Source organism: Phasianus colchicus, chromosome 9 (assembly GCF_987193195.1).
Source record: "Phasianus colchicus chromosome 9, bPhaCol1.hap1.1, whole genome shotgun sequence".
NCBI lineage: Eukaryota > Metazoa > Chordata > Aves > Galliformes > Phasianidae > Phasianus > Phasianus colchicus.
In genome coordinates this window covers 21,470,884-21,490,283 of record NC_143444.1, presented here as the reverse complement: position 1 = coordinate 21,490,283, position 19,400 = coordinate 21,470,884, and the positions used below count along the sequence as shown (strand labels likewise).

At 35.1% G+C, this 19,400-nt stretch overlaps 2 protein-coding genes across 31 annotated transcripts in view; one reads left to right on the top strand and one right to left on the bottom strand.

The window, feature by feature from the left end:
• Positions 1-7,605, top strand: part of NEXN (nexilin F-actin binding protein) — a 28,814-nt gene extending 21,209 nt beyond the window's left edge. For 9 of the 15 annotated variants that reach the window (XM_090146471.1, XM_090146474.1, XM_090146470.1 and 6 more), the window contains 5 exons: positions 763-966; positions 2,110-2,331; positions 4,210-4,395; positions 4,839-5,199; positions 7,517-7,605. In XM_090146471.1, coding sequence (XP_090002597.1) covers positions 763-966; positions 2,110-2,331; positions 4,210-4,395; positions 4,839-5,199; positions 7,517-7,545 — 1,002 coding nt within the window. In that variant the 3' untranslated portion in view covers positions 7,546-7,605. Of the gene's footprint in view, positions 1-762; positions 967-2,109; positions 2,332-4,209; positions 4,396-4,838; positions 5,211-5,303; positions 5,803-7,516 lie in introns of those variants that run through there. The other 6 variants (XM_090146467.1, XM_090146478.1, XM_090146476.1 and 3 more) reach the window with 3 other exon arrangements.
• FUBP1 (far upstream element binding protein 1) overlaps positions 1-19,400 on the bottom strand; it is a 36,704-nt gene that overhangs the window by 4,302 nt on the left and 13,002 nt on the right. For 5 of the 16 annotated variants that reach the window (XM_031600461.2, XM_090146487.1, XM_031600378.2 and 2 more), the window contains 4 exons: positions 17,193-17,321; positions 16,041-16,115; positions 11,737-11,882; positions 9,181-9,228 (listed from right to left, as the gene is read on the bottom strand). In XM_031600461.2, the coding sequence (XP_031456321.1) occupies positions 9,181-9,228; positions 11,737-11,882; positions 16,041-16,115; positions 17,193-17,321 (398 nt within the window). Of the gene's footprint in view, positions 1-6,633; positions 9,229-9,844; positions 10,187-10,994; positions 11,352-11,736; positions 11,883-16,040; positions 16,116-17,192; positions 17,322-19,400 lie in introns of those variants that run through there. The other 11 variants (XM_090146483.1, XM_090146493.1, XM_090146484.1 and 8 more) reach the window with 10 other exon arrangements.

The window sequence follows — 19,400 nt, the reverse complement described above, 5'->3', positions numbered from 1 at the left end:
TTACACACACAAGTAGACTCACATAGGTTTTTACCTAGAATTTGTTTTCCTGTGCAACTCAGATGGCCATGCTATCACCCCTTTCATGCCCTGCTTTAACAAGTGCAGTTAGATCAAATACTTGTTTCTAGATTTCCTGCTTTTGGAAATAATTAAGAAATGCTTTTCTGGGGCCATACTATCCTTTTATAAATAGGTCAGAAAAAGAAGCCATCTCCTCATACAGACTGACCATTAATGCTCAGCCAGGCTGTGCAGCCCGAGAAAAGGACAGGGAAAGAAGGAAATACTACAATGAACTGACAACATGATTTAGTATATTCCATTTGTGCGTAAGTTTCTCATAGAAAATTCTTCTCAATTATACATATTAGCAATGTGGGTATCAAAGAAATATAACACAGTTTGCCTAGAGGAAAGACTACAGATATTTCAGTGTTAAGGGCAATGCCATTTGGACAAATACTTATTTAAGGACACCCTGCAGCATCAACAGGAATTTACAGCTTTGAGTCCCAAAGCTGCTTTTAGACGACATACTCTCCCATCATCTTGTAGAAAAGACTGCATTTGTACAAACACCTTCATCTCCATTATAAAAAGTTTACTGTTGTAATAAGAAAGAACAAAACCCCTAAACACATTCCTTCTCAAAACATGACAGCAATACCTGTGCTGCTCTACTGCATCCTACTGCTCTGTGGCAGAACACTTGGATATTTCCTCCCAAGTACCTTCACCATTAACAATCTGAATTTCCAGCAGGTGCTGGATGATGATGAATCACCAGAAATGTTTAAAACATTTTCTCAAGAATCTCTCATCCCTGGTAAACTGGAAATCAATTTTGAGGAGATGCTGAGACAAAAGATGGAAGAAGAAAAGAGACGCACGGAAGAGGAGCGTAGGCAAAAGTTGGAAATGGAAAAGCAAGAATTCCAACAGTTAAGACAAGAAATGGGAGAGGTTTGTATATCAAAAGATGCGTAAAGCATGCCCTGAAGAAAAATACAATATTCAAAGTTCAGAGTTTATGATTTTAACTGGGAGTTCCTTTTTAAGGGATTTTAAAGTCAATACTTCCTGTACTATGTGAAAAGAATGAAAATCAAAAATCTTTTTATAATGTTGCATTCATTTAATTACTAATCTACCTACTAAAAAACTTGTATCCCCTTGCTACTCTTAAAGTAAAAACAATTTCAAATTTGTCCTTTTAGCGTTTTACTTTAGTTACCTGCAAATTCTACTGTGTTAATAAATTGAATACACTAGCTTTCCAATCCTAGGAAAATAGAAACACCTAGATTCAAAATTAAGAAATGAAAATGGGGAAAAAAAAAAAAAAAAAAAAAAAAAAAAAAAAAAAGCAAAATTCCTGCCCTGTTCAGGGAAATGCTGTGTTAAATAATTTGGAGAGAATTACAGTGACCTCAAGTTGTTTCTAGTGAGTGTATCAAGGATTTGAAGGCTGTCACAGCTGATTTTAAGAATCACACACAGAATTCGCCTTGCATACCAGATGACTAGAACATCACATTCACGAAGCATACACCAATTTGATTTGGTTGTGGGTGGTAATTTTCAGAATATGATTCCCTTTTGAATATTAGAGAATGACTTTTTTCTTTTTGTAAGCAAAGCTAGAGCGAGTAATAAAGGCTGCAGCTTGTGGGCTTTGCAAGTACATTTTGCATGCTGGGGAAGAAGACAGACAAGTGAAATGTATTCTCTTACTGCCATCAGAGGCCATGAAGTGATAGAGCAGAATATAAACAATTACAGCAGCAGACATAGTTTGACTACAGTATCCAGAAATGTCACTTCTTTTCCAGCTGTGATATTCTGAAATCTCATTTGTGTTTTTTTTTTCTGTAAAACCAGAGAAAAGGTATTTTAAAATTAAAGCTTAAAGATGCTATACACTCAGTAGAATCCAGATCACACTGAGAGAAAAGCTATTGGAGGGAAAAGGTCTTCAACTTGAAATAAATCCAAGCTAAAAGAATTGTTCAAGTACTTAAAGCTACACCAATCTGTGGGGAGAAGAGGTAGTGAAAATAACCAGGATATATTTTCTGTCTTATCTGTTCTGTTATTTCTAAACAGCTGGAAGAGGAGTCTGAAACTTTTGAGCTAAGCAAAGAATATGAAGAATTAATAAAGCTAAAAAGAAGTGGTTCTATTCAAGCGAAGAATCTGAAAAGCAAGTTTGAGAAAATAGGACAATTATCTCAAGAAGAAATACAGAAGAAGATTGAAGAAGAACGAGCCAAAAGAAGAGCAATGGATGAAGAAATAAGAGAAAGGGAAGCTGAGAAGTTTCAAGAGGTAATTTGTGTTCTGGATGGTAATGATTTACTTAACTAGCACAACTGATAGTATTGGGCAATACTACTGCTTTCACCAAAATTTGCTGTATTCCCAACATGATTCTGTCCTTACTTCTCTGTTCCCTTCTTTGGATGTATGATTGTGGCATCTCTAAGAGAAACTGCACCAGTTTATCATCAATCTCTTGCACTCAAGCACAGATCTGTTTTTCTGCTCATACTTCAATTCAGTGCTTTAACAACCTGCTGGCCTGAGGTGCTGAAACATGCTGATTTTTGAGTCTGTTCTATTAATGGTCATGCAAGTTGCTGCTCCTTCTGAACTCTAATTCGTTCTCTACTACATAAATTAAAGCCCCACACTGAGGCTTTAATATCTGCAATCATTCATTCACTTCAGTATCAGTTCAGAACTTTTTATTTTTAAACTTTTCATTTAACGAGTGACACTAACATTTCTGTAAGGTCAACAACCTGCTTAAGTGTTGAAGCCAGAACACCATGACATGAAAGTTAAGTGACTAAGCACTTATCATTGCCCCAAGAGGGTATGCAACTTACACAGCAAAGTAAAATCTTTAGAAAATATTTTTTTCACTTGAAATTACTTTTGCAAATATTTTGTATTTCTATCTCTAATCTTCTCCCTTCCCTCATTTACTCTACAGTAATTTTCTGTGATCATTAAGTTGTTTATTTTCCAAAAAATGGAGCACATGCCCAGCTAAAAAACAGCCCACAGAGTAGACGATTTAATTGGGAAGGCCTGCTTTTCAAGGCCGCAAATAAAAAGGCCAATAGCACAAATAAAAAAAGAACTTGTACAACAAATCAGCAGTGACTTCTAAGATACCAGCTATGTGCAATGCAAAGAAAGGTTTCATATCTCTAGTATGTGACAGTAAGAGCAAGCAAGTATTCCAGTTATCATTTCTACACTTCACAGATTCTTAAGAAAATAGGATTTTTCCTTGGAAAGGAATATGGAGAATTACAGGATAGGCCCAATAGAATTTACTCCCCTCATCTGAGGTGAAAAAAATTAAATTCTCTGTAAAATTAGCCGTAGGGAAAACAAACCAAAAATCAACTAAAATGCACCCAATAAATAAATAAATAAATAAACAAACAAACAAGCAAAAACCCACAAACAAACAAAAAAACCCAAGCACAGGCAGTTGCAAAAATGTCCGAGTATTCTTTTTGAGGAAAGAAACCTAATAAAAATCACTGTCTCTTCTCAAAACAAGAAAGGACACGTACTTAGTAGGGCCACAAAGCACATTTACATTTACAGTGTAAAAATGTATATCCTAAGACTGCAGTAACAATTCACTTCAATGCTTTACAACTGTCCTTAAAGAACCAGTAAATATATTTTTCAAAAACTGCATTTTTCTTTTCCTTACCTTAGCTTAATAGTTTACCATCTCTAATCCAGAGCTACAGCTGTAGCCAAAGTTGTTTCTACTGTGTTACTACAACATACTGCTAATAAAGTACCATCAAGTGGGACATCATAGGAAACATCCGAATTCATAGTAGACTCCTACCTGTACAATACAGTGTTTCTTGAATCCACACCTTGCAGACTCAGTAAACAAATTTTTTTTTTAGAAAAACTTCTAATTGAAATATTAGGTTCATCAAATGAAATATTTTTGGTACTTTTCAGGGGGGAAAAAACCCATCTCAGATCCTGAGAAATTAAGAGATTTCATTTTAAATCCAACATTAACAAATCTGTGGGGAGAAAAATAACCAAGAGGACTCAGGGTGGCTTTGCAGTTAAAAATTACTGATGTATTAAACTAGTACTATTGCTGTGAACAATTAAAAAGTAAAACATGAGTAACTTTTTTTTTTTTTTCCCAAGGATGATGAGGTAGATGTGAGACCAGCCAAGAAATCTGAGGCTCCATTTACTCATAAAGTAAATATGAAGGCACGTTTTGAGCAAATGGCAAGGGCTAGGGAAGAAGAAGAACAGAGGAGAATTGAAGAACAAAAATTACTCCGCATGCAGTTTGAACAAAAAGAAATTGATGCTGCATTACAGAAGGTAGAGATTACAAAGTACCTTTTCTTCAGTCCTCAATGTCATTTAACTTGGCTTCTCATTACCACTTCTGGCATTGTTGCCATCAGTATAAAAGGAGCATTATACTTATATAAATTACTGCATTTGTGTAATTGCTTTTGAGTTAATATTTTGAAGAGCATGATAAATAGATTGGAAGGAACCTGCAGTTTCCTTTGAATATTCTGAAAATGGAATCACTATTCATGCCTATACTTTCCCCTAAGACACCAACCATACCAGCTTCATTAAACAAAGTTTAGATAGCATTTACTGCTTGTTCCACATTCAGAACATTGTTTTCTAGTATGGATAGGCATCTCCCCTTCTTAAACGAACAGCTTTTCTCTAATCAACTACATGTTACTAGCAGTCATGCTGCTATTGCTACTCTGAAAATTCTAAACTGGATTATTTTAAAACAGAAAAGAGAAGAAGATGATGATGATGAAGGAAGCGTTATTAATGGTTCTACTTGTGAAGATGAGGAAGATCAAGCTCGATCTGGAGCTCCCTGGTTCAAGAAGTCACTGAAAAACACATCGGTTGTTGATGGTGAGCCAGTGAGATTTACAGTTAAAATTACTGGAGAACCAAAACCTCAAGTCACATGGTGGTTTGAGGGGGAAATGTTGCAAGACTCTGAGGACTATCAATATATTGAAAGAGGAGAAACCTATTGCCTTTATTTGCCCGAAACCTTCCCAGAAGATGAAGGTGAATATATGTGTAAAGCAGTCAACAACAGAGGCACATCTGCTAGCACCTGCATTCTCACCATTGAAAGTAAGAGTTAGTATTTTAATTTGCCTAAATCTCAAATGCTCTTCTTGTATCTTTCCTATTATGAAAAATCTATTAATCTCTCTCTTAACCTTTTTATTTTCTAGCTGATGACTACTAATGCTCTACTTTAGCTGGAATCTTTCTTCCCCTCAAAACTTTCTTACTGCATCATCTCTTTTTTCTGATGGGGCCAACTAAAGAAAGCAAGGATATGCATTGTCATTCCTGCATCAGATATGAATAACCTTCAAGTTGTGTGTCCAGGTTCCTTGCTCAGTACAGAATTTAGTATTGCAGGCTAAAAAGAAGGAATCAATGTGTGAAAGATCAACTAAAAGGAAAAACTGAATGATAGTAGCGCTCCCTTATTTGAAGACCAACTGTTGTGTAATAGTATAAAGCTAAATACACAATCTGGAAACTTTTGTAGTAGTGTAAATCTACTGGTATAGTTTTGCATGAGCACTAAATATTTAAGCTGTCTTACTTTATCCCAGAGGCATAGAACTGGCAAAAGGAAATACTTATCAATTTTTCAAGAATTCAGTGTATTATTTTTAAACAATAAAAGATAACATAACTGCTCACTTTCATTGTTCTGTGGTTTAAGAGAATTAGTTTGGTGGTCGTGTTTTTTTAAATAGATTTGCATTTGAACTTTTAAGCTCTTATCAACCCATGCAGTTGGTAATCCAAATAGTAAAAATAATCTCAGTAAGGCTTGTAGTTATCATTACAACATCAACATTTGCTTGTAAAAAATTCTACTTTTTCATTTCTTAAAAGACAGAGAATCAGCTGGCAACGAGATATGAGCCAACAGTTAAGTTGATAGGAAGGAAACAAATATTTTCAGGATGTACATCATTTTTCAATGTATCAGAAAATTTCATTTTCTTTTGATGCAATGAATTTACTGCTGCATCTCTGTAAACGACACCTGCTTGAGGTGTAGTTTATTTTTCAGTAAGACCTCTTTGGTATCACTGCTAAAGTCACTGTGCTAAACCCATCTGAATTTTTTAGCATAAGCTTCTTTTAGAGTTATTTTACAAATAAGCCACATTTTCAACTGAAGAGTACATGCAGAGCCTTAGCACAAGACATGATAAGCTAGAGTAGTTTAAGTTTATGGAATCATTTTAAAATTATTAAGAAATTTTACTATGGTAAACATGCTGACTGCCATTAGTATAGTTACCTATGGAAATCACTCTTTTGCCTCAATAAAATAGTTGTAAAATTCAGAGAAATCTTGAAAAACATTGTAAGTTGCATGATGTTTTCAGTGAGTATTTTAATAGCCATATAAATAGACTTTCATGTGGGTGATGTTCATTCACATGAGTTCTTTGTTGCGGTATCTTTCCTCTAGAGCTGTGATTTCAAACTAACGAAGTCAGGGTAGGAGCATAAGAAAGACAAAAACATTGCTATTATTATCCATCAGTTTACATTTATTGAGAAAAACCATACAAAAAACATTATACAGTTAACGTGTACCCATATTACATACAATGTCAATGCAAGCTCAAAACCACATTTTTGTAAAGCATTCAATTTACCTCAAGTCCAAGCTGCATCTCCCTAAGACACTGTTTCCATCACAGTTGCCTTTTAAAGCCAATCTTCTTTTTACACACGGGTAGTTTCTGCAGAGAACACTTTTCTCAGGACGAAAATGCATTTCACATGCACGCAAGAGAAATATTTGTGCATACATACGAGTTTTATGAGCTATTACTAGGGAAGAAGGAATCCTGTCAACTGCAGGCTTTCTGAAAGGCCCGGTCCTCCCTTCCTCCCCCCACTTTCAGACAAAAGCAAAATAGAAGCTCTTAGCATGCAATGGAAAACTTAAAATTACTTTGGAAGAGAACAGGGGAGAAACATTTTCTGTCATCTGATACAATAAAATACTACTGGTAAAACGATGAAAAATGTTAAGATAGGCTGTGCAAGTGAATAACGATCCTGTCTGCCTGCTCAACTTGAACAAAATAGATGACCTGTGATCATGCTAGACTGAAGATTATCCACCTGACATTTTATTTCATGTCCTACTACAGTCTAGGCTGTAGAAAGGTATATGAAAATCTTTCCCCTACCTCAAACATGCTTCCCTTACAGAACTTTCATATTCTTTAAACTCTACCTAATTTGTTAAGACTTCAAGGGCAAGGAAAAAAAAAGAACCATATAAACACAGCTTATGGACAAGTTCATTACATTTTTAAGTCTAGTTATCTTCTGCCATCAGAGTAACTCCAATAATGTTGGTTTTGTTTTTTTTCCCCCTTTTTAAAATTCTCCTAAGAACTGCGAATTTGGAGAGTTGAAAAATAACCACTACATTTAGTAGAAAACAGCATGCCTGTAAGCTCTGCAGTGACAGTCAATACACCTCAAGTGCTATACGCTGAGGTAAGAAACTTATCTTCCACACCCCAGCAACATTCCAATAAACTGGCTTTCTTCCTTACTTCCTCCCACTGGCTAAACTTACCAATTGAAATATTGTTAATAATATTTTAGGAATGACAGTTATAAGAAAAAAGTACCACATAAAAGGAAGTGAAGAAATGACTCACCCCAACACTAAATTCACAGTATCAAAATCCAAATGGTACACACCTAACTTTTTCTTGTGTCAAAAATGAAGTCAAATTACATATTACACTACAGATAATCAAATATTAAGTAGCTTGAGAAACTAAACAACAACTATTGATTCAGTTCAAAAAGTCAAGATATCTAAGCTTGACCATATAGAAGAATATAAATTAAAATTGCTTGTTTAATATTATTAAATCACAGTTTAAAAAAAAAAACAGATCATGGAACATTTATGGTCAAACAAATAATACTTTAAAGAATGAAAAGTGATCAAAACAAAAATCATACCCTACACCATGGGATACATTTCAAATCTGTTATGCTTTTGCCAATTTTACCTTCTACATGGAGCCCTTCTACGGTCCATGCTCATCGGCTCACCAATGGCATACACTCAAAGGATTCCTCTTTACTGGTAGTAACTATCTCAGGACCTGATTCTATGAGCTATGATTTGGTGCTTGCAGCATCTTCAGCACTGTGTGTGAAAATGAAGGCAGTATTTTTGAATATTTTTCTTGAATGTACAGATAAGCAGGACTTTTGAAAGAGGAGCAGCACATTTCAGAAACAGAATAATCAACAACAAAAAAACAAACAGATGCTGCTTTATATTAAGCTAAAAAAAAAAAAAGAAAAACCTGTACCAGACCATCTATAAGACATACAAACATTTTAAACTATCAAAATATACAGCAATTCAGTTAAAGTATCAAGAAACAAGATACACTGACTGATATATGGATAAAATATTATTTGCTGTATAGTTAACATTTAATTGGTGCACATGCTTTTCCAAGTAAAACATACTAATCTGTGAAACTCCAGATTCTATTTTCCTACTATGTCAAGTATGAATTAGCAAACTAAGTTATCTAAAAATGCCACTAACACACTGCAACTGTAAGACAAGTCATCAAGTTCAGCGGCAACAAAAAGTTATATTCTTTGTATTTACGTCTTATGGGTTGAGTGAGAACAGTGCCCTACTATAAAAAACATTTGTGAAGGCTGTTGACATTTCTATCACAAGTTATTCCTGCATATTGTAAAGATTTTGATTCTTTAATTGCAACAAGTAGCTATTTGAGGAAAAAGAACAAAAATGACTACTTATTCTGCTTGACTTCAATTACTGCAATCTACTCATCTTTTCTTAAAAAAAAAAAAAAGATACATATTTACCTAGAAATATAAACAGTTGTTTAAAAACTTAAAGACTTTCCACTGAAATGGAACCGTGAGTAACAATGCATTTGGGTAAGCAGAAGATTGCTTTTCAATACACAACCACAAAGATCTCACAGGGACAACATTAATGTACTGAAATATTTAAATTTATATACTTCCTTAGGTTGTGCTTACCTGTTGCTTTTTTGCAGCAGAACCTAAGGTGGAAGGTCTGGGAAGGCACTGTGAAGTATAAATAATTGCACTGTTTGCAATTAATAAAGATTTTATACCTTAAATGAATCAAAATCAACAGCCTCCATTTTGTGAATGATAAAGAATCCAGTGAATTCAATTTTGCTCAGTTCAGTACATAACAAATGCACCATTCTTTATCTACAAAATACCATGCAAGATATCTGAACTATTATACTTCATACCCTACACTAAAGATAGCAAATACCCTCCTATCCTTTATAAGGTACCAGAATAATTCCTAATTGTTAAAGGGAAAAAAATAATTCCTTCCATTTCTACAGCACAGTACATATATTGCTAATTACCTGAATAAACTACTTTAAATTTCAAGCCTCAACTTTTACTTCTCTGTGCAGCCACCCTAAAAAAAAATTATTCTCAAAGCAACAATACGTCGTTCCAAGAAGATAAAGTAACAGTTATAGAATTAAAACATACCTACATCACTACATATCTGCAAACTATCTGACGACAAAAACAACTTCTGTCTATCAAGTGGTTCCAAAAACTTCAATGTTACGATATGCATACTTTAATACACTGAATGATACAGCTGTCTCAACTAAAGAAAATACTATTACTCAGATAAACAGCAACATAATTCTTTTTTTTTTTTGCTATTGCTATACCATTCAGGAATACTTACCCACAAAGCTCACATTATGTGTATGTAATATGTATATACGCAAACCTATGTTTCTGAATTAAGAAGCAATTACGATTTCCTAAGATATCAGCACTGTATTCCAACATAATATTCACACAAGTATGGCATTTTCATTATGTGGAACATTGACAAAAAGATACTGTTGCAGTTCATCAATTTGTCATTCTGATGTACTTACAGTGCAATGCTCCTTGAAGGAACAATCAAGGATGATACACAGCACAGTCCTCCTCACCCCTACAGAGCTAGTTCTATACTGGCTGGATCAAACCTGCACTTCAACAGACAATGGCAAGACAGACTGTATTGCATGTTCTCTAATATATGCAAAGAGCCAATAAATATGCAAAGAGCAAACAGGATTTCAAGAGAATCAGATTTTTAGTATGAGCATTAGAGCAATAAGAAATTTCAAGTATATTAAAAAAAATAAAAATCAATCGATTCAAGTACTTGAGTATTTACGAAAATAGAAGTTATCTGCTCTGCAGGAAGTTCTCAACCACTCCCCATCACTCAAACAAAACAGCGTTTCAAGGACAGATGCAATTTCTGTAACTACTATGCATACCACATTGACTTTTCTACACTGAATTTTGAACTGGACTACTTTTAACTGAAGGCTTAAGCACATTAGACTTAAAATAACTTTTATAACTAGCCTGAAAAAATCCTTAAATAGTTATGCAGGAACAGGTTTGAAGTATTCAATTAAAAACAAAAGTCATCTGTTGTAACAGCTGCACAGGTCTGAAACAGTGGTCACATGTAAAAGGAAATTTCACTGTTAATGCAATGGAAGTATGCCAAAAGATCACCTTAAACACATGCAGTTTTAATCAAATAGAAAGAAAATTAAGATATCAAGATTACTGTTGCTAGGCAGCAAAATACAATGAATGAAAGAGATCCTCCATCTACAACTATTCTGCGAGAGGGGAAAAACATGCTAATGACAACTGTTTAAACTCAACAAAGTTCCAAGGGGAAAAAAAATCTCATTTGTGTACAGGTACCTTGATTCAGCGTTGTAAGTCAATCCTATAATTCTTTAAATACCCACATATCCAACTTACCGACACAGGAGGTTTCATATCATTTATTGTAAAGCACAAAACAGGCATTTTAAAAGTGATAAAGAATACATTGAAAAAGTACATTTATATCACAAAGCATTGACCACATAATTGCAAATACATTTGCTGGAATGTGTACATCTACACTAATACTAAAAACAAACCATTTTTCATTTCTACACAGAAATATTACCTCCTATCAGTAGTGATAGATATTTTGTACATTTTCAAAAACACTATTTTTTTTTTTTAAACCAAACAAAATTAAGATCTTCATCAAGGCGTCTGCATCCATACATTTAACAAAGGTATTTTCCCCCACACAATGAAGCAAATACTGTATTGTCCACTTCTTATTATTGGCCCTGTGCAGAAGAGATACATAAGAGATACACAACAAGTTAAAGAAAATCCTTTAAATCGAGCTAACTCAGGAGTGAAGCCTTTAAGAAAGAAAAATTGGTTAATGTAAATGGTGGTGGCTTCTTGCATGGTTTTCAAAACCCTGGGAGGAGAAAGTTTTTTTCTTTTTTTTTTTTTTAAATTAAAATCACCAAACACACAGATATATACAGAAATCAAGTTATCACGTAAACAACATCATCTATTACTTATTCTGATAATAGTTACTGTGCTAGAAAAAAAAAAGATGCATACTCCAAAGGTAGCAAAGCAGGAGACATGCAAAAAACCATCTATAACCAGTGAAACAGAAGCCAGCCAAAAAAACACACTGAAGCAAGTTTATACCTGTGGTGCTGGAGGATGTTGTGGCATTCCCTGGGGACTTGTCTGGGCATAATATGCTGCCTGCTGCCTGTAGTACTCAGCCCATGCTGCGCTGTAATCCGGCTGACCACCTGGCGGAGCTCCAGCAGGTGCAGGAACTGCTTGACCTACAAGTGATTCAAGTTATATAGCTTTGCTGCTACAACAGAAGCGAAACAATTTCAAAATCTCACTACTTAACAAACATCACTTCGCTTACACTTCTGAACAACCTTGTGGCTGCTCCTTCTTACCTTACCACTCATTCTATTATTTTAATGCAGAGATTTTCACTGAGGAACCATTAAGACAGGCTTTTCCAACTCTTAAACCACAGTCCAAAATATAAGGACTTATAACAACCAGTCTAAACTGGTCTGACCAACCAGTTTAAACCAAATACAAGCTAGCAGGAGAGAGAACTTTCTGTCACCTACCTAGACTGACTTTATCTCATACTGTACGGGCTGCAATACTTAATTTGTCAGAACCTCATTTGTTCATTCTCCCAATTTTGGTTTTCTCAGTGTGATTTCCGGATTTCTGCAAGTTATCTTTTTTTTCAAAAGAGCATTAATTTTTGTAAACCTTTATTCCACAAGAGTATAGCCCTGAAACTTTTCAACCACTGCTCAAGGCACAAGTGATGTAAGTATACACAGACATGCAGCTAAGAACAATCAATCTTTCCAACAAAATCAAATAACTTTAAAACATTTTTATAAAGGTGATAAGACTAATACATTGACTCCTTCAAAAATGTTACTGCCAAACTCAAGTCCTAAGCCATACTACTATTTCAAGGAAGGTTTGTAGCAAACATATTTGCTTCCTTTCCCCTTATTTCAGAAAGAGCAAAACCACTCCAGTTATTACCACTATGTTCTTCACAGATTTTTTATCTCAAAAATTCTTTGCTCATCACCAGTGAAGAAGATACCTGACTATGAACACAACAACCTTCTCTATTCAACCACTGCTTGCACGCAGCCAGACAGAAGGGGTCCATATATATTTTCTTAAACTTCCGAAACAGAGCAATTCTTCCTACACTAATACACATTCTTAAGAGATCAGAATATTTCCATTTAGAAAAAAAAAGTCAGGACTGCATTACTACCACTGAAACACTACTACTGGAATATGACCCACATCCACTGCCCCAACCAAACCGTTACCAAATCAAACCTTATCCTACCACACTACATCAAACAAATCTAAGTAAAATGCAAGCTTCCATTCTTTACAATTTTAAGACAGTGCCCCTAATCTGATCTTCTGCTAACAAGGGGGAGCTTCCAAAGGATGAAGGCTGGGAATTTTCAATACTGTCCACATCAACTCACTTTTTACTCAACTACAAGACCACAGAGCAGTCTTCTGGGGAATACAAGTATCAAGGATTCTAATAAACTGCTTTCTACAATATCAGATAGAAAGATGTTTTTGTTTGTTTGTTTTTATCCTTTTGTTTTTAATCCCAAACTCCTCAGGAATAAAAAGTGTGAACAGAAAATATGAATATCTGACACTGTGCTATCTCAAATGCCTACAAATTACAGACTTCCATTCTCTAACCATACAGAATATGTAAGTTTTTCCACTTATGCTGTTGGTATCATTAAAAAAAAAAACAAAAAACCTCTCCATTTTTTTTTTTAATTATACAGTAACACAAGTTTTCCTAGAAAAACTAACCTATATTTACTGAAAACTTTGAACTGGAACCACATGTTGCTGTTTACATTTATACCCTAACATAAATTACAATTTATGCTTCTGATCAACAAGTTTAACCAAAGCTATCTTGAAAATGTGGCTACAAACCATGCCAGGATACACTTCTTCCAAGTTTCCAAAGCAATATATGCATTAACTCCTACAATGACATACAGATCTTTTAGTGAAATGTGACTTCGTGTTTCTTGGGAACCATTATCCTTGGAAGATTTTTACTTATGTAGTTAAATGTTTACTTGAACTCTAGCAGAGAGGAAGAAAAATAGTACATCTTCTGTTCAAGACAACAGCATCAATATGCCCTTCAAGCATTAAACTGCCGTCCTGTTAACTTGAAGTTTAAAACAAGTTTTTAAATGTAAGACTTAGGGCACTAGGAGGCAGAAGGCTTGAGCCACCTACAAGACACACATACAGTAACTTACCGGTGTGCATAAGCAATTTCATTACCTCTTCAGTCTTACTTTTAATTGTATTTGCTACTCAAGCAATAGTTTCTGAGCAAAACAAGGGTCTGAAAAACAGGACGCACCTTGCCACTATGTTTGTGAGTTGGTAACATGTAACTTTCAAGCCACTGTTAGTACATGCTTAAAAATCATAGGCAAAACACATGCTCTCTGTGATTAGCTGTGTCCTATTAAACAAGTAGAAAGTCACTTAGTAAAACAGCATTCCAGTTTTCATTCCAATATTCAGAGCACTTTAGTTTTCAGGTCACTATATGAGAAAAATCCATAGCATTAGTTGCAGTATCACATGAAACTTGTTCAGCTTAGCACCACCATGGGTTTATCACTGGCTTATCAATGTAGTCTTCTCCAGTAGCAGAACTGAAATTATTTGGGCTCTGCACCCATGTTTCAGTTCTATTACCTGAAACAGCATATGTACAATTTTTTTTTTTAACATCAACTATGTAATAATCTGTGCTGTGAGAAATCTGAAATGGAATCCAAGAATGACCCACAATTCTGAAAAGCAGAAGGCTTTTATGATTTGCAAACTCAGGCAAAGACGAGGAAAAAAAAAAAGATCAGAACTGCATGTTTTACCTCTTACTTGATTTTTGTTAGAATTTATCCATTTTGAACTTTAAGAACAATTCTTTACATTTCCTAATGTCGTCTTCTTAAAGTTAAGACTCCTTTTTTGACTTGCTCCCCAGAGCTACCCACCACCTTTCTAGCCAGTATTTAGCTAGAGCAAGTGCAAGACTACTGCAATCCTCACTTTGCTTTTCAGAGGTAACAAATCAAAAAGATGGCAGAGTTCCTGCTAACAAATTAAATTACTCTTAATTTAAGGGCAATAAAAAAGCTCTGGTACCTTGCACTGACCATGTGAGCTGTAGTAACTGAGACAGCAAATTTAGAAAACAATTAACCACCACCAAAACCAAACCAAACAATAAAAAAAACTAGTTAAATCAAACTGGAAGAGAAAGAATGTTCATTACCTCTTAAAAACCACATATTTCAAAGTTCAATTTTTACAGTTTGATACACAGTTCTTGAAATAACATCAATCTTTAGTTTCATTTAAATATGCTACACCAAAATAAGAATAAAAGTTATGTCTTGACAAGTTGAGATCAAGTTAGTTGCACAGTGGTAGGAGGAACTAAGCATGTTATTACTCCTAACTCCAAAGCTTTTAAAATATTTTACTGAAGAGAAGGGGGTGCCATACAAAGAGGGGAGAAAAGAATACAAAAAAAAACCTGTCCCAGTAAAATTAAACAAACAAAAGAACCCCCAACAAATGAAAAACCAACAAATAAATCAGATATCCTCTTATACAAATCTACATCATGTATAATAAACATGAGGGATCAGTACAGTCTAAACATTTACATACAAGACTTTACCATGATTAAAAAGATAGCACTTTCTGCCAATGCAAAATATCACATATTCTCTCTTTAATTAGTTAGTGATGGAACCTTAAACTGTAAATGTAAATACACTTTGCTTCTTAGAAGTCAGGCTGATCAAACCATTTTCAAGAAGCTTGCAACAATACATAAACTTCAGCTGAAAGCACAACACTTAAATGCTGCAAAGCAAATACTATTAAAAAAACACATCACATAAATGAAAGCTAGGTATTACTTTAATACCTTGATCACAGAAAGTCACAGAAAGCAGAACAAGCAGATGGAAGATAACTGAAAGCATATACAGCAAATCTACTGAACACCAAAAACCAACATTTTCATTAAAAAATAAACTAGACCTCCAAAATGTACTTGAAAATATTCTAAATACTCAAAATTTTAAGCACCTAAAAATGATTGTTTCCCAGTGATCAAGTACAGACATCTTTAAGCAGAAGGTTTTTTTCCAAAGCTCATTACTGGAATTAATACAATTAAATGCCTTCACTATTATTCTCTGCTTTTCTTCCAAGGTTCAGGATTTTAGTGCTACAGTTTAGGGGAGAAGTCCATAATGCATTTTTCTAACTAAGAAAAATAGATCAAATGAGACATGCAGATCTCCTACAACATCCTACCACAAAACAAGAAAAATATTCACACATACCCATTTTTTTGTAGTATTCCTCCCATGCCTTTGTATAGTCAACCTGCCCTGCTGGGGCTGGGTTTGGCTGATCTCCTGAATTGAGCAACAAGAAATAAAGGTTTAAATAAAATGACTAATTTTGGTTTTATATAACAGTTTATAATCAGATGAATTTTTTAAGCAATAATCTCAATATTACTCAAATGCTTCACTAAAAGCCTATGTGAAATAAGCTGCTATAAATGCAAACAATAACTAAAAGAAACCAAGAATTATGTAAAGTATTCAGCATGCAATCAAAATTCAGAAAAGCATACATCACTCACAGTACATGCTAATTAATGCTAATTAAAATGCATCAAGCCTCTAACTATTGAAATACACAACTTAATACTACAACTATAATTTTCTTAAAACCACAGGAAGCGAGGCAACTGTTCAAGCAAATGGCAATTAACTGGCTCATTCCATTTTTACTTCTGACTGACCACACTATGAAGATGCAAATTAAACTAGCCTAAGTAGCAGGAAAATTATGTGTTTGGAGTTACATTACAAGACAGAAAAGACTACCTTCATTAAAGCTGACATAAGGAACAGCAACACTGAAAGCTGTAAACAATATTCTTCTAAGAAAACAACTTACAGAATCACAGAATGGCCAGGGCTGAAAGGGACCTCAAGGATCATAAAACTCCAACCCCTCTGCCACATGCAGGGCCACCAACCTCCTCATTTAATGCTAGACCAGGCTGCCCAGGGCCCCATCCAATCTGGCCTTGAACACTTCCAGGGACAGGGCATCCACAACCTCTCTGGGCAGCCTGTTCCAGCACCTCACCACTCTCTCTGTAAAGAACTTCCCCTGACATCCAACCTAAATCTCCACTCCCTCAACTTAAAACTATTTCCCCTCCTCCTGCAGTTATCTACCCTTTCAAAGAGTTGATTCCCCTTCCCTCTGCAGGCTCCCTTCAGGTACTGAAATGCTGCACTGAGGTCACCCCGCAGCCTTCTTTTCTCCAGGCTGAACAAGCCCAGCTCCCTCAGCCTGTCCTTATAGGGGAGGTAATTTACCTTACAGTAACGTTACCCAACATATAAATAGAACATTATAGCACATCTACACCCACAGCAATGAGAAACTTATCCACTTTACTGAGCAGCTACCTTGTCCGTTGGTTTGGGTTGTAGCTGGTCCACCAGGAGGGGCTGCAGGTGGTGGCTGTGCTTGCTGCTGATAATAGTGAGCATAGTAAGCTGCCCATGCCGCTGAATTAGGATCTGTTCCTGGCTTACCTATGAAAGGAAATACAAGCACTTATGAAAACAGTGCTCTCAATTAACTCTGCCCTAGGCACCTCTACTTTCCTCCAAAGAAAAATCCATCTAATTAATCATGTCAGCCTTCTATTTTTCCTTTCTAGCACAAGCTTTCTATTGGGTTTTGTATAAGTGCATTGTATAAAGCATACTTTCACAAGACTGCTACAACACCATGTATTAATTTTTTTAAGCAGAAACATATTAAAAATTATTAAGCAGTCATGTTACTAAACAGCTGCCACAATCAATCATTCTATTACCAAACTTTAATGGTTTCACTCTCATAATAGCCTTGTACCCACAATATTGGCAAAAATAAGGCAAATGCAATGTTTTTTTTAAACAGTAAAATACAGAAACACAGTATTTTTAAGAACCTGGATTCCCATACGTGGCTATAAAGCATCACTGTTTACTTACAGCTTTTTAGTAAAACAAATGATTGCAACATTCGCATCTTCTGTGGCTATTTCCATGCTTCCCTTATTTTTAACTACATCTAGGTAGGCCAATGATGTTGCTTCCTAGAGTCTTATTTCTCTAACGTTTCTCACATATAGCCTGTAGGAACGGTTATTCTTCTTGCTGAATCACACAGAGATTGATTACATTAACACACTGGCAATCCGCAAAAATTTTGTATCTGTTATTAGAAACCATGATGTTCTATAACACAACCAGCTTCCTTTAGTATGATTTGCATCCTTGAAGAACATAAATATCTGCAAATAACTGGGGCCAAATGATGAAAAATTTCACATAAGAACACATATACAAACGACATTTTAGGAGAACTACTATGGGAATGAAAATATGTTTTCCCCAAACAAAAATAGGTAAGCAAGTGCCTGACTGAAGACAAAGAAGAAATTCCCTGAGAAAAAACATCAGACATGAAAACCAGAACACAACAAATTTCATGCAGTATTGCATTAAACAGTCAGATGTAACCAGTCAATATGCATACAGTAGTATCAGCATATAAAAAGCGAAGTTAACAGTTGGCTTTTCCCCTTTTAAACTACACTGCTAGCTTTGACAACTGTGGATTTAAGCAGTGCTGTGCTTAACTTTTCTGAGGAGACTGTCAAAGGAAAACCTACCACATGTTCACTGCAGAAAAGCTTCCACACAAGAGAGGAGTTGCATACTCAGCTTAACATGTTACTGAACGTAAAAGCAGAAGGAACCACATCTATCAAACAGCTTGCATGGATAAACACAGAACAGTATACTCATGACAGATGTAGCCAATACTACACAGCCTCATTTAACACAGAGCTAATGTGTAGGATTCTAAGGTTACCTGGAAATAGCAAATAAGCGATTGCTTGGTTCCACCCCCCACCCCTCGCCTTTTATAGCTCCAGAACAGAAGAACACAATATGCGGTTCACTGAATTTCCAAAGAATCTGACTGTAGTAACTAGCTCCATACCGTGCAACAATAATAGCATGGCATGGAAAAAGAATCTGAGGGGAAAAAAAAAGACAACACCAAAAAAATGACCCATTTATTGTGTTGAAATGAGTGACTGTCGACACCTGTATAGAAATTGTTCAAGTAGAAGCTAGTCAAAAGAAACACTGCACCAATGAAAACCTCATTAGATAAGTCAAGTATTTACCTGAAAAACAGCAATAAAATTATCCAGACAAGTATTTACCATTTTTCTTAATACAGCCATAAAAATGTGGTAATGATAAGACCAACTTTTTGGCAGTGGTTTTGAATTAAATGACAACTGGTAGGCTGAGACTTCAAGTGAAGTCATCCTGAATCATTCTACTTTAAAGTATGGCAACAGGCATTTTTAAATACAAAACAGAATGCATGCAAAATTACCATATAAGTTTAGGAACTGAATCTACAGATGGTTCTTTGCCAAGAGTAGCTATATAAAAGACTTCAATGCAAACGAAACTCTAGCTGGTAACATCGTAAGTCCTATCTTTTTCCACTCGTTCCAGGATCAGTGGCTATCAGAAAATGATGTATTCCATTTTAACAAAAAAGGAAACTGAAATCTTTCAGTTGAAGTTCCGAAGAAT